The sequence below is a fragment of the Thalassophryne amazonica genome, chromosome 6, assembly GCF_902500255.1.
Source record: "Thalassophryne amazonica chromosome 6, fThaAma1.1, whole genome shotgun sequence".
NCBI lineage: Eukaryota > Metazoa > Chordata > Actinopteri > Batrachoidiformes > Batrachoididae > Thalassophryne > Thalassophryne amazonica.
In genome coordinates this window covers 20,900,990-20,917,326 of record NC_047108.1, presented here as the reverse complement: position 1 = coordinate 20,917,326, position 16,337 = coordinate 20,900,990, and the positions used below count along the sequence as shown (strand labels likewise).

The following is a 16,337-nucleotide window of genomic DNA, read 5'->3' as shown; positions in this document are numbered from 1 at the left end:
AACGACCAAGTGCTGCTCTGACATCACCAACAACATTAACAACAAAGTGCTGCTCTGGCAATAGCGACAAAAACAACAATAACAACAACAAAGTTCTGACAAGAAAAACAACAACAAATTGCTGCTCCGACAAAAAGAACAACAACAACAAAGTGCTGCTCTGACAACAGCGATAACAACAACAAAGTTCTGACAACAAGAAAAACAACAAATTGCTGCCCTGACAAAAACAACAACAAAGTGCTGCTCTGACAACAACAACGATAACAACAACAAAGTTCTGACAACAAGAAAAACAACAACAACGATAACAACAAAGTTCTGACAACAAGAAAAACAACAACAAATTGCTGCTCTGACAACAACAGCAATAACAACAAAGTGCTGCTCTGACAACAACAACAGCAATAACAACAAAGTGCTGCTCTGACAACAACAGCAACAACAACAAAGTGCTGCTCTGACAACAACAGCAACAACAACAAAGTGCTGCTCTGACAACAACAACAGCAATAACAACAAAGTGCTGCTCTAACAACAAGAACAACGATAACAACAAAGTTCTGACAACAAGAAAAACAACAACAACAAATTGCTGCTCTGACAAAAAGAACAACAACAAAGTGCTGCTCTGACAACAACGATAACAACAACAAAGTTCTGACAACAAGAAAAACAACAACAAATCGCTGCTCCAACAAAAACAACAACAAAGTGCTGCTCCCACAACAACTAAGTGCTGCTCTGACAACAACAACAACAACAAAGTTCTGCTCTGACAACAACAACAACAAAGTTCTGCTCTGACAACAACAACAACAAAGTTCTGCTCTGACAACAAGAAAAACAACGTGCTGCTCTGACAACAGCAACAACAAAGTGCTGCTCTGACGACAACAACAGCAATAACAAAGTGCTGCTCTGACAACAACAACATGACAAAAAAGTGCTGCTCCCCCAAAAACAACAACCAGGTGCTGCTCTGACAACAACACCAATAAAGTGCTGCTCTGACAACAACAACATTAAAAACAGTGTTGCTCTGACAACAACACACTGCTACTCTGACAACAAAAACAAAGTGCTGCTCCGATAATAACACCAACAAAGTGATGCTCTGACAACAACAACAACAAAGTGCTGCTCTGGCAACAACAATAACAACAACAAAGTGCTGCTCTGACTACAAGAAAAACAACAACAATGTGCTACTCTGTCAACAGCAACAACAAAGTGCTGCTCTGACAACAACAGCAATAACAACAAAGTGCTGCTCTAACAACAACAACAACTAAGTGCTGCTCTGACAACAAGAACATGACAAAAAAGTGCTGCTCCCCACCAAAAAAACCAAGTGCTGCTCTGAGAACAACAACCAAGTGCTGCTCTGACAACAACAACAACCAAGTGATGCTCTGACAAAAACAACAATGAAGTGCTGCTCCAACAACAATAACAAGTGCTGCTCTGACATCACCAACAACATTAACAACAAAGTGCTGCTCTGACAACAACAACAACAATAACAACAAAGTTCTGACAACAAGAAAAACAACAACAACAAATTGCTGCTCCGACAAAAAGAACAACAACAAAGTGCTGCTCTGACAACAACGATAACAACAACAAAGTTCTGACAACAAGAAAAACAACAACAAATCGCTGCTCCAACAAAAACAACAACAAAGTGCTGCTCTGACAACAACAACGATAACAACAACAAAGTTCTGACAACAAGAAAAACAACAACAAATTGCTGCTCTGACAACAACGATAACAACTAGAAACTTCTGACAACAAGAAAAACAACAACAAACTGCTGCTCCGACAAAAACAACAATAACAACAACAAAGTGCTGCTCTGACAACAACAACGATAACAACAAAGTTCTGACAACAAGAAAAACAACAACAAGAAATTGCTGCTCTGACAAAAACAACAACAACAACAACAACAAAGTGCTTCTCTGACAACAACAGCAATAACAACAAAGTGCTGCTCTGACAACAACAACAAAGTGCTCCATTGGCAACAACAATAATAAAGTGCTGCTCTGACAACAACAGCAACAACAACAACAACAGCAATAACAACAAAGTGCTTCTCTGACAACAACAACAACAGCAGTAACAACAAAGTGCTGCTCTGACAACAACAGCAATAACAACAAAGTGCTGCTCTGACAACAACAGCAACTAAGTGCTGCTCTGACAACAAGAACATGACAAAAAAGTGCTGCTCCCCCCAAAAAAACCCAAGTGCTGCTCTGAGAACACCGACCAAGTGCTGCTCTGACATCACCAACAACATTAACAACAAAGTGCTGCTCTGGCAATAGCGACAACAACAAGGATAACAACAACAAAGTTCTGACAAGAAAAAAACAACAACAAATTGCTGCTCCGACAAAAAGAACAACAACAACAACAAAGTGCTGCTCTGACAACAACAGCAATAACAACAAAGTGCTGCTCTGACAACAACAACAACAAAGTGCTCCATTGGCAACAACAATAATAAAGTGCTGCTCTGACAACAACAGCAATAACAACAAAGTGCTTCTCTGACAACAACAACAACAGCAATAACAACAAAGTGCTGCTCTGACATCACCAACAACATTAACAACAAAGTGCTGCTCTGACAACAACAACAACGATAACAACAACAAAGTTCTGACGGCAAGAAAAACAACAACAACAAATTGCTGCTCCGACAAAAAGAACAACAACAATAACAACAAAGTGCTGCTCTGACAACAACAACAAAGTGCTGCTTTGACAACAAAAACAACAACGACAACAAAGTGCTGCTCCTACAACAACAACAACCAAGTGCTCCTCTGACAACAAGAACAACAACAATAACAAAGTGCTGCTCCGACAACAACAATAATAAAGTGCTACTCTCAACAACAACAACAATAAAACAAAGTGCTGCTATGACAAGAACAACAACAATGGCAACAAAGTGTTGCTCTGACAACAACAACAACTAAGTGCTCCTCCAACAACAACAAAAACAACAACAAAGTGTTGCTCTGACAACAACAACAACACAGTGCTACTCTGACAACAACAATAACAACAAAGTGCTGCTCCGATAACAACACCTACAAAGTGATGCTCTGTCAACAACAATAACAACAACAAAGTGTTCTATTGGCAACAACAATAACAACAAAGTGCTGCTGTGACAACATGAACAACAACAATAACAAAAATGTGCTGGTCTGACGACAAGAACAACAACAATAACAAAGTGCTGCTCCGGTAACAACAACAAAGTGATGCTCCGACAACAACAATAACAAAGTGCTACTCTGACAACAACAACAATAATAATAAAGTGATGCTCCCTCGACAACAACAACAACAAATTAATTCCCTGCATCAATAAAACAGGCAGATTCTGTAGAGACTTCCAAGTCCAGACTTAAGACACACTTATTTTCCCTTTTGTATGGCTAGCATACAGTTTGGTACTATGCTTTCTACCTTTTTAAATTTATTTTATTAGTCATGAAATAGGTCTCAGCCTCCATTTTATCTAAATTCTGGGTCTGTTATGAAGCTTTTGGCTAGCGGCCGGTGATCCCCTTAGTATTTTCTCTGCTTCACTGTTGATTTACTGTTGACGAATTATAACTTAGGCCACCCGATTCTACTCTTTTTCTCTCTGTCTGAGGTACTAATGATGTCGCACAACACTGGCAGTTGCACACAGCACACTGCACTCTGCTTTTGGAATATATTCTACCAGTCGGACGGGCCCAGTGATGGACGTTGGCCCTGCACCCCAGGGAACTGGACAACGTCCCTCCAATGTGTGGTGATCTCAATAATGGACTTTCTCTTTGATGTTATCGTTTTTGTGTTTTCTGTTTCTTCAGCTTTGTAAAATCTGTAAAAATCTTGTAACTGTTAGAATGGCCTAAGTAGAGGGTCACCCCTTTGAGTCTGGTCTGCTTGAGGTTTCTTCCTCAAATCATCAGAGGGAGTTTTTCCTTAGGACTCCTTCACTCATAGCATGAATGAAGCTGACTCGCGCACGAAGGAGGAACTACATGCCATTCGTGAACAACTGGAGCCACCTCTAACACCTCGTACACCTGTTGCCGTAACCATTCTCGCACATCAGCGGCCAAAAGACAGAGTGCCCTGTAAGCACCCGTTCAGTCCCTCTCTCGGCAGGTGTTGGCAATTCCAGGTACCACAAACGAACATCCAATACCACTCGCGGAGCACTTAGGAAATGTGGTTCCATTTGTGCAGTCAGGACGAAAATAATGAGCAGGCGACCACTTTCGAGCTGGTTGTGAAATTTGTCTATGTGCCCCCATGACTGTGGCGTTGCCAAGCAACACAAGTGGCATGCCAGAGTGTCAGCTCCCCCCAACACATGGCATGCGTGTGTATCGCGTGTGTTACCCCCCCCCCCCCCCCCAGCTTACCCCCAACACATGTGGCATGCGGGGGGGGGGGGGGGGGGGGGGGGGAGCACAATTGCATGAAATGCTGATGGATGGACAGTTCTAAAGTCATGTCCTTCAAAACACGGTACGTGTTCTACAGCTGTGACTTCCAGGTCCAGAGATCTCAACAGCTGCTCCCACTGGCAGACACGTCCCCTGTTCATTCAGCGCAAAGACCAAAGTGTCACTCTTTGTTTCTGTGTTATGTGATTAATTATTTTAGTTTTGTGTTAAGCAATTGTGTATGTAGTTATTGTAGTTTTTATTTCTATACCTGGATGGACATAAGAGCGCACTGCTTCATTCATGTCATTTCATGACTGTATGTCTGTGACCATGGGTCATGTACAGAGGCTCAAAGGGATCATATTTGTCTTGTCTGCTCAGAGGGATTAAATATTGGAAATTGTGGTGTTTCATATGTTGTGTGGTTCTCATTTTTTCTCCACAGCAGCAGTACGATGTGGTGCAACACCTTCCAGCTGCTCGCACTGTGTGCATCACAGTGGGATCGTTCACGCCTGCCTGACCATGTGTCCCTCCTGACGTTGGCTCAATGTTTTTGTGGTTCGCTCATTCGGGCTGTTTCGCTGTGATTCGCCTTGATTCCTACGGCTTGGTGCCATGTGTGAAGGGGCCCTTACCACTGTCGCCTGTGTTCTTGCTCTGGGGGTTGGTAAGGTTAGACCTTAATTGTGTGAAGCACCTTGAGGCAACTTTGTTGTGATTTGGCGCTATATAAATGAAAAATTTATTCTAACAACAAAACAAGTACTATATATCAACAATGTGTTCATTCTTTTGATCAGAAACATTATTATCCGCATAGATTTTAATCGACTGAGTGTCGCTTACCCATACAAAATCATTCGGGGTTCTGTTTCATCACAAGGCTGCGATTGGTGAAGCAACAGACAAATGTTTCTCCAATCACAACTTCCAAAGCTTGTAACTGCTGCTGTCATGGTTGACTTGGTGACTTCCCTCATCTTTCTGCACAGTCATTCAGCTTCATGCATCCACTGACTGTCTAAAGACATCTGGCTGTAAAAGTGATCATTGGGAGCAAATACTTATGCAATCATTATTTTGTGTTGGATATTTTAATCTCCTTAAAATCATGTGAAAATTGTTTTCACTTAAAAAACGTTTTTGACCATCCACACCAGAACATCTTCATCAAGCCCCACCTGGTTTTTGCGGTAGTCATCCTGGGAATGTCGGAGGACTCGGTAGCAGAGGCGGAACATGTACTGGTAAGGACCGTTCTTCTGGTCAGACAGCTCCTCCAGACGCAGCAGAGGCCCCTCCCCCCCACCACGATCCTTAAAGGGTGCTTTGAGTATGCCAAAGATCTGAAACAGAGTAACTGTCAGTCACCACTTCTCTGGTTGTCTCTGGTTCAACACTGGTGTTTGGACCGGACCTGTTTGAGGATGTTCTGTTCTCTCATCAACTTCTGACGCTCACGGTTGGGTTTGGTCATGACGACATCCAGCACCGGCTGCCCGCTGTTCAGAACATCAGCCACGAAGAAAACCACGTCCTCCAGCAGCTTGATGGCAAACCTGAACATCAACACGCACATTCACAGCAGGAGATGATTCTGACCGATTCAACGGAGGGAGAGCATGGAGGCGGAGCATGGAGGCATGCAGCTGCCTCACATTTCTGTGAAATAATGTATTCTGCTGATGTTTTTACGGAGCAAAATCAGAATGTAACATGTTACAGATGTAGCTCAGGAGTGGCCTGAGTTCTGACAAGGAGCAGAAACTTTGATAATATCACCTCAATCCCAACCTCCTGTCCAATCGGAGGTCAGATTTTAAGGTTTTGTTAGTAATATACAAAATCCGAGCAGCTCTCCAAGTGGCCGACCTAATGAAACCTTACGTACCGACCCGAGCTCTGTGTTCTCAGGAAGCAGGATACTGTATCTCTCTAAGGTGAAAAAGAAGACATCAGGTCACAGGGTTTTCTCTTAAGGTGCACCTGTTCTGCTGAGATAAAACAGTTCTTCCCCAGTCATAGAAAGTCCAGTAAAAAGGTTTTCAACTGTTTAATGTTTCCATATGATGTCAGAATGACTGGAAATCTTTTTTTTCTTTTTTGGTCTTTTTTTTCAGCTGTTAAAAAAAACAGGCCCCAGGTCAATTCTCTGGAGGGCTGAGACACGTCTGGGATGCCTCTCTTTGGCTGGAGGTGTGTGAGGTGTAACAAATGACATGTAACACCGCCGGAGTGTTTACGACTTTACGGAGGGATGGAGATGTGTCAGGGTTGGGCTGAGATCTGACGGATTAACATCAGGACTCAAACCTTCACCTCTGGGTTCTGTGTTGTGTTTTTGTTTTATCTGTAAACATCAGCAAATGTTTCAGAATTTATGAAAAAATGTTTATCAAACAAAAGTCAATGCTGAAAAACAAAAACAAATAAAAATAATTAATGAATTATTGGCACTAAATGAATGGCATTGTGTGTGGTCGCCGGTGTCAGTGAGACGATGGCGGCGGTGTGTTGTGAGCCATTGGGTTTAGTACCTGCGGTCATTCTGGCTGATGAAACCCTGATTGAACTGTTCCACCACCGTGCTCAGCATGGCACTGGCGTCATTGGCGAAATCCAGATCCCTGATCTCCATCACAGGAACCGAGACGATAGCAAAAGCTTCTTTGTCTTCTTTGGTGGGACACGTCCCCAACTTCAAAGTCAACCCCATGCAATGGTGATGTCAGACAAGAGAAGGAAAGACAAGAAAAAGTGATTTCACAAACATGCATCTGAAAATCATCATCTCTGTCCAAATGACAGGCATAGCCAGGACTCAAACCAACAACCCATCGTCCATGGACAGAGCACTGCAAAAACAAACCCTGTCGCAATAAAGGTGACCAGAGGTCAGTCTGCTTTGACAGGAGGACTGACCATGAGCCGGATTGGTCGCTCTTCGTCCACGTCGATGGGAACGTTGGTACTCTGGATCCACGTGTTCGTGCACAAGTGTCGCAGTCGCACGTATGAGTTCCTGCAGGTACAAAAACAAATGGTGTCTGAGATCAGCACAGAAACGGACACACACACACACATTAACACACACACACACACACACACACACAGACAATCACACAACACAGACAAATACAAAGACACACATACACTTACACACACAGACACACACGCACACACTCAAAACTCACACACACACGCAGAGACACACACACACACACAACTCACATATACACACACCGACAGACATACACAAATACACATTCACTCACTCACACATACAACCCCAATTCCAATGAAGTTGGGACGTTGTGTAAAATGTAAATAAAAACAGAATACAATGATTTGCAAATCCTCTTCAACCTATATTCAATTGAATACACCACAAAGACAAGATATTTAATGTTCAAACTGATAAACTTTATTGTTTTTGTGCAAATATTTGCTCATTTTGAAATGGATGCCTGGAACACATTTCAAAAAAGCTGGGACAGTGGTATGTTTACCACTGTGTTACATCACCTTTCCTTCTAACAACACTCAATAAGCGTTTGGGAACTGAGGACACTAATTGTTGAAGCTTTGTAGGTCAAATTAATTCCCATTCTTGCTTGATGTACGACTTCAGTTGAATGAATTAATGAATTTATTTGGCACACAAACTCAACAGTAACAAAAAACTGATACACAAGACAATTCCACAGTGACATGTGTGACCAAAAGGGAGTGAGCAGAAGCAAAGCTCATGAACGCCCACCCCTTATATACATACAAACATACATATATACTCATTACAACCCCCAGAGCAAGCACACAGGCGACAGTGGTAAGGAAAAACTCCCTCTGATGTATTGAGGAAGAAACCTCAAGCAGACCAGACTCTAAGGAGTGACCCTCTGCTTGGGCCATGCTACAAACACATTTAACACAACACAAACTCAAGTCCCGTCATCATAAACGTCTCTAGTGTAGATACATACATACATACATATATACACATACCTACATACACACATACCAACCCTCAACACCCTTCCTCCTCCTTATACCTAGAAAAAAACATGTACCTATACCACTGCTTAAACTGATTCCTGCTTGGACATTGCTTGAGCTCCACCCTCAGTTTGTTTCACATCCTCACTCCACAAACAGAAATACAAAAACCTTTTAATGTTGTACGTGCCCACTGATGTTTTAAATTAAACTCCCCCCTCAGATTATAATCCCCTACTCTATTAAAGAACATGTTTTTAATATTTCCAGGAAGTACATTGTTTATTGCTTTATACATGATTTAGACTGACTGAAAATGAACCAGATCAGTAAATTTTAAAATTTTTGATTTTAAGAATAGTGAATTTGTGTGGTCTCTATAACCAGTATTATGAATTAATCTTATAGCTCTTTTCTGCAGTATGAATAATGGTTGTGTTGTACATTTAGAATTATTACCCCAGACCTGCACAATAGTGTAAATATGGTAAGATCAGTGAGCAACAGAGAATGCGGAGTGAGTTGTGGTTCAGAATGTATTTAACTTTGTTCAGAACTGAAATGTTTCTTGACAATTTGCTCTGTATATGTTTTATATGAGACTTCCAGTTTATTTTATCATCAATTATCACCCCAAGAAACTTAGTTTCATATATTCTTTCAATATCCACCCCCTGTACTTGTAACTGTACTTGTATGTCTTTATTACAGTTGCCAAATAACATATACGAGGGCTGTCAATAAAGTATAGGTCCTTTTTATTTTTTTCAAAAACTATATGGATTTCATTCATATGTTTTTACGTCAGACATGCTTGAATCCTCGTGCGCATGCGTGAGTTTTTCCACGCCTGTCGGTGACGTCATTCGCCTGTGAGCACTCCTTGTGGGAGGAGTCGTCCAGCCCCTCGTCAGAATTCCTTTGTCTGAGAAGTTGCTGAGAGACTGGTGCTTTGTTTGATCAAAATTTTTTCTAAACCTGTGAGACACATCGAAGTGGACACGGTTCGAAAAATTAAGCTGGTTTTCGGTGAAAATTTTAACAGCTGATGAGAGATTTTGAGGTGATACTGTCGCTTTAAGGACTTCCCACGGAGCGAGACGTCGCGCAGCGCTCTCAGGCGCCGTCGTCAGCCTGTTTCAAGCTGAAAACCTCCACATTTCAGGCTCTATTGATCCAGGATGTCGTGAGAGAAGAGAGAAGTTTCAGAAGAAGTCGGTTTCAGCATTTTATCCGGATATTCCACTGTTAAAGATTTTTTTAATGCAAGACGTGCGGACGGATTGCAGCGTCAGCTCGCAGCCGCTGCGACGCTCCGCCACAGGAAAAACACCTCTGTTGGAAGCCTTAAGGACAAGTTGGAACATGCCCAACTGTTAAACAATTTCTCATATACTCACTCCACTGAAAGCCATCAAAAGCCACCTGGATTTTACAAATGGTTATCAACACGGAGGTGTTTTTCCTGTGCCGCCGCACCGCGCTGGCTGCGTCCCGACGCGCGGACCTCAAACTCTTGCTTGCCTCTACTGGTGGTTGGCTCTCACTGCGGTATTGTATCACTTCCTGTTCCGGAGCACAGCGGTGTTTTTCTGTATCTGTTAGCTGTTTAATCTGCGCAGTTAGATTGATCTAGTTATCTAGATTACGATTTGTTTCCCAGTGTAATCTTTACGTGCCTTAACTAAAGCACTCCTTCTGCTGAATCACCTCTAAATTATTTACACATTATTCACTTTGCGTGTTTTTAGGAATCCGCTAGCTTAGCGTAGCTACTAGCTCTTAGCCGATTTAGCATGGCGGCTTCTCCTGTCTCTCCCGCACTTTTCTGCTCTGGGTGTGAAATGTTTAGTTATTCCTCGCCCTCCTTTAGCAGTAACGGTACTTGTAATAAATGTAGCTTATTCGTAGCTTTGGAGGCCAGGCTGGGCGAAATGGAGACTCGGCTCCGCACTGTGGAAAATTCTACAGCTAGCCAGGCCCCTGTAGTCGGTGCGGACCAAGGTAGCTTAGCCGCCGTTAGTTACCCCCTGGCAGATCCCGAGCAGCCGGGAAAGCAGGCCGACTGGGTGACTGTGAGGAGGAAGCGTAGCCCTAAACAGAAGCCCTGTGTACACCGCCAACCCGTTCACATCTCTAACCGTTTTTCCCCACTCGACAACACACCCGCCGAGGATCAAACTCTGGTTATTGGCGACTCTGTTTTGAGAAATGTGAAGTTAGCGACACCAGCAACCATAGTCAATTGTCTTCCGGGGGCCAGAGCAGGCGACATTGAAGGAAATTTGAAACTGCTGGCTAAGGCTAAGCGTAAATTTGGTAAGATTGTAATTCACGTCGGCAGTAATGACACCCGGTTACGCCAATCGGAGGTCACTAAAATTAACATTAAATCGGTGTGTAACTTTGCAAAAACAATGTCGGACTCTGTAGTTTTCTCTGGGCCCCTCCCCAATCAGACCGGGAGTGACATGTTTAGCCGCATGTTCTCCTTGAATTGCTGGCTGTCTGAGTGGTGTCCAAAAAATGAGGTGGACTTCATAGATAATTGGCAAAACTTCTGGGGAAAACCTGGTCTTGTTAGGAGAGACGGCATCCATCCCACTTTGGATGGAGCAGCTCTCATTTCTAGAAATCTGGCCAATTTTCTTAAATCCTCCAAACCGTGACTATCCAGGGTTGGGACCAGGAAGCAGAGTTGTAGTCTTACACACCTCTCTGCAGCTTCTCTCCCCCTGCCATCCCCTCATTACCCCATCCCCGTAGAGACGGTGCCTGCTCCCAGACTACCAATAACCAGCAAAAATCTATTTAAGCATAAAAATTCAAAAAGAAAAAATAATATAGCACCTTCAACTGCACCACAGACTAAAACAGTTAAATGTGGTCTATTAAACATTAGGTCTCTCTCTTCTAAGTCCCTGTTGGTAAATGATATAATAATTGATCAACATATTGATTTATTCTGCCTTACAGAAACCTGGTTACAGCAGGATGAATATGTTAGTTTAAATGAGTCAACACCCCCGAGTCACACTAACTGTCAGAATGCTCGTAGCACGGGCCGGGGCGGAGGATTAGCAGCAATCTTCCATTCCAGCTTATTAATTAATCAAAAACCCAGACAGAGCTTTAATTCATTTGAAAGCTTGACTCTTAGTCTTGTCCATCCAAATTGGAAGTCCCAAAAACCAGTTTTATTTGTTATTATCTATCGTCCACCTGGTCGTTACTGTGAGTTTCTCTGTGAATTTTCAGACCTTTTGTCTGACTTAGTGCTTAGCTCAGATAAGATAATTATAGTGGGCGATTTTAACATCCACACAGATGCTGAGAATGACAGCCTCAATACTGCATTTAATCTATTATTAGACTCTATTGGCTTTGCTCAAAATGTAAATGAGTCCACCCACCACTTTAATCATATCTTAGATCTAGTTATGATTTATGGTATGGAAATAGAAGACTTAACAGTATTCCCTGAAAACTCCCTTCTGTCTGATCATTTCTTAATAACATTTACATTTACTCTGATGGACTACCCAGCAGTGGGGAATAAGTTTCATTACACTAGAAGTCTTTCAGAAAGCGCTGTAACTAGGTTTAAGGATATGATTCCTTCATGTTCTCTAATGCCATATACCAACACAGTGCAGAGTAGCTACCTAAACTCTGTAAGTGAGATAGAGTATCTCGTCAATAGTTTTACATCCTCATTGAAGGCAACTTTGGATGCTGTAGCTCCTCTGAAAAAGAGAGCTTTAAATCAGAAGTGCCTGACTCAGTGGTATAACTCACAAACTCGTAGCTTAAAGCAGATAACCCGTAAGTTGGAGAGGAAATGGCGTCTCACTAATTTAGAAGATCTTCACTTAGCCTGGAAAAAGAGTCTGTTGCTCTATAAAAAAGCCCTCCGTAAAGCTAGGACATCTTTCTACTCATCACTAATTGAAGAAAATAAGAACAACCCCAGGTTTCTTTTCAGCACTGTAGCCAGGCTGACAAAGAGTCAGAGCTCTATTGAGCTGAGTATTCCATTAACTTTAACTAGTAATGACTTCATGACTTTCTTTGCTAACAAAATTTTAACTATTAGAGAAAAATTACTCATAACCATCCCAAGGACGTATCGTTATCTTTGGCTGCTTTCAGTGATGCCGGTATTTGGTTAGACTCTTTCTCTCCGATTGTTCTGTCTGAGTTATTTTCATTAGTTACTTCATCCAAACCATCAACATGTTTATTAGACCCCATTCCTACCAGGCTGCTCAAGGAAGCCCTACCATTATTTAATGCTTTGATCTTAAATATGATCAATCTATCTTTGTTAGTTGGCTATGTACCACAGGCTTTTAAGGTGGCAGTAATTAAACCATTACTTAAAAAGCCATCACTTGACCCAGCTATCTTAGCTAATTATAGGCCAATCTCCAACCTTCCTTTTCTCTCAAAAATTCTTGAAAGGGTAGTTGTAAAACAGCTAACTGATCATCTGCAGAGGAATGGTCTATTTGAAGAGTTTCAGTCAGGTTTTAGAATTCATCATAGCACAGAAACAGCATTAGTGAAGGTTACAAATGATCTTCTTATGGCCTCGGACAGTGGACTCATCTCTGTGCTTGTTCTGTTAGACCTCAGTGCTGCTTTTGATACTGTTGACCATAAAATTTTATTACAGAGATTAGAGCATGCCATAGGTATTAAAGGCACTGCACTGCGGTGGTTTGAATCATATTTATCTAATAGATTACAATTTGTTCATGTAAATGGGGAATCTTCTTCACAGACTAAAGTTAATTATGGAGTTCCACAAGGTTCTGTGCTAGGACCAATTTTATTCACTTTATACATGCTTCCCTTAGGCAGTATTATTAGACGGTATTGCTTAAATTTTCATTGTTACGCAGATGATACCCAGCTTTATCTATCCATGAAGCCAGAGGACACACACCAATTAGCTAAACTGCAGGATTGTCTTACAGACATAAAGACATGGATGACCTCTAATTTCCTGCTTTTAAACTCAGATAAAACTGAAGTTATTGTACTTGGCCCCACAAATCTTAGAAACATGGTGTCTAACCAGATCCTTACTCTGGATGGCATTACCCTGACCTCTAGTAATACTGTGAGAAATCTTGGAGTCATTTTTGATCAGGATATGTCATTCAAAGCGCATATTAAACAAATATGTAGGACTGCTTTTTTGCATTTACGCAATATCTCTAAAATCAGAAAGGTCTTGTCTCAGAGTGATGCTGAAAAACTAATTCATGCATTTATTTCCTCTAGGCTGGACTATTGTAATTCATTATTATCAGGTTGTCCTAAAAGTTCCCTAAAAAGCCTTCAGTTAATTCAAAATGCTGCAGCTAGAGTACTGGCGGGGCCTAGAAGGAGAGAGCATATCTCACCCATATTGGCCTCTCTTCATTGGCTTCCTGTTAATTCTAGAATAGAATTTAAAATTCTTCTTCTTACTTATAAGGTTTTGAATAATCAGGTCCCATCTTATCTTAGGGACCTCGTAGTACCATATCACCCCAATAGAGCGCTTCGCTCTCAGACTGCAGGCTTACTTGTAGTTCCTAGGGTTTGTAAGAGTAGAATGGGAGGCAGAGCCTTCAGCTTTCAGGCTCCTCTCCTGTAGAACCAGCTCCCAATTCAGATCAGGGAGACAGACACCCTCTCTACTTTTAAGATTAGGCTTAAAACTTTCCTTTTTGCTAAAGCTTATAGTTAGGGCTGGATCAGGTGACCCTGAACCATCCCTTAGTTATGCTGCTATAGACGTAGACTGCTGGGGGGTTCCCATGATGCATTGTTTCTTTCTCTTTTTGCTCTGTATGCACCACTCTGCATTTAATCATTAGTGATCGATCTCTGCTCCCCTCCACAGTATGTCTTTTTCCTGGTTCTCTCCCTCAGCCCCAACCAGTCCCAGCAGAAGACTGCCCCTCCCTGAGCCTGGTTCTGCTGGAGGTTTCTTCCTGTTAAAAGGGAGTTTTTCCTTCCCACTGTAGCCAAGTGCTTGCTCACAGGGGGTCGTTTTGACCGTTGGGGTTTTACATAATTATTGTATGGCCTTGCCTTACAATATAAAGCGCCATGGGGCAACTGTTTGTTGTGATTTGGCGCTATATAAAAAAATTGATTGATTGATTGATTAAGGAGTGCTCCAGCCGGTTTAAAGACCACCCACAGCGTCTGAGAGCGTGGCGCACTCCGAGCGGCGATCATCAGAAGCAGACGGATGCGCCACCGTGCCGCTCATTGCGCGGGACAAAACCACCTCCGTGTTGGTCTCACAGGACGGCTTTGAGATGGATTTCAGACGGCTGCTGGTGGCTTTTTAGTCGTGTGACTATCTGAGAAATTGTGCATGAGCTGGACATGCCCCAACATGTCCTGTGAGGCTTCATCACGGCGTTGCTTTGCGCGATGCAGCTCTGCCGTGACGCGCGGAATTCCTCCGCTCCTCTTTCCATGACAAAAACTCCTGTAACAGTGGAATGTGCCGAAAAAGTGCTGATGTCCACGCCTTATGCCTTTTTTGTGGAAGTCAGACGACGTCCCGGATCAACAAAGCCTTCACGTTGGAAATGATCTGGTTGTTGAAGCGGGGTGTCAGCCAAATCGTTCAGACATTTATTCGCAATAAAAATCCAACGAGAGGGGTGGACTGCTCACACAAAGCCTGCTCACAGGCGAATGACGCAACCGACAAGCGTGAAAAACCTCACGCATGCGCACGAAGGTTCAAGCTTGGCTGATGCAATCACACATGATTCAAATCCATATGGTTTTTGCAAAACATAAAAAGGTCCAATACGTTTCTGACAGACCTCATTATAAAGTAAAAAGTTTCGGACCCAATACTGACCCCTGTGGGACACCACAAGCAATGTCCAAGCATGATGATGTATATACCCCCAACTTCACAAATTGTTTTCTGTTACTCAAATAACTTCTCACCCAGTGCAACACTGATCCCCTGATCCCATACCGTTCAACTTTATTGATTAATATATCATGACTGATTGTGTCGAAAGCTTTTTTAAGGTCTATGAATATTCCAACTGAATGTAATTTATGATTATGATTGAAAATATGATATTGTTTATGAATTTATCTAATCTATTGTTGAATAATTTTTCTAATATTTTCGAAAATTGTGGAAGCAAAGAAACAGGCCTATAATTTGTGAAGTGGTGTCTATCCCCAGTCTTATACAGCAGTACAACTTTGGCTATTTTCATTTCATTGGGAAATCTACCGGTTTGAAATGACAAATTACAAATATATGTTAATGGTTCTGAAATCCCTTCAATGACCTGTTTTACAACCATCATGTCAATTTCATTTAAATCGGTAGATGTTTTGTATTCGCAGTTGTTAAGAATATCTATGATTTCTTTTTCTTCCACTGCTGTGGGGAACATTGAACAGGGATTCCTCTCTATAAGATTATCATTCCAGTCCTCAGATAACAATGAATAATTAATCTGCCAAGTTAGGTCCAACATTTACAAAAAAATTATTAAAGCCATTAACCACCTCATCCATATTCTCCTTTCTGATATTGTTATCAATGAAATATTGAGGATAGCTCTGCTGTTTTGTACCATTTTTAATAATGCTATTTAATATATCCCATATTCCTTTGATATTATTTTGTTATTATATAATATCTTACTATAGTATTCCTTCCTACAGTCAACAAAAATATAAACGCAGCACTTTTGGTTTTGCTCCGATTTTGTATGAGATGAACTCAAACTAAAACTTTTTCCACATACACAATATCACCATTTCCCTCAAATATTGTTCACAAACCCGTCTAAATCTGTGATAGTG

The 16,337-nt window shown here is 41.8% G+C and overlaps 1 protein-coding gene across 1 annotated transcript in view; it reads right to left on the bottom strand.

Annotated features, from left to right (window-relative positions):
* itpr3 (inositol 1,4,5-trisphosphate receptor, type 3) overlaps positions 1–16,337 on the bottom strand; it is a 230,263-nt gene that overhangs the window by 103,324 nt on the left and 110,602 nt on the right. Inside the window, exons 10-13 of the mRNA XM_034171879.1 lie at positions 7,407–7,506; positions 7,022–7,182; positions 5,902–6,043; positions 5,666–5,830 (exon numbers count right to left, since the gene is read on the bottom strand). Of these exons, the coding sequence (XP_034027770.1) occupies positions 5,666–5,830; positions 5,902–6,043; positions 7,022–7,182; positions 7,407–7,506 (568 nt within the window). The remainder of the gene's footprint in view (positions 1–5,665; positions 5,831–5,901; positions 6,044–7,021; positions 7,183–7,406; positions 7,507–16,337) is intronic.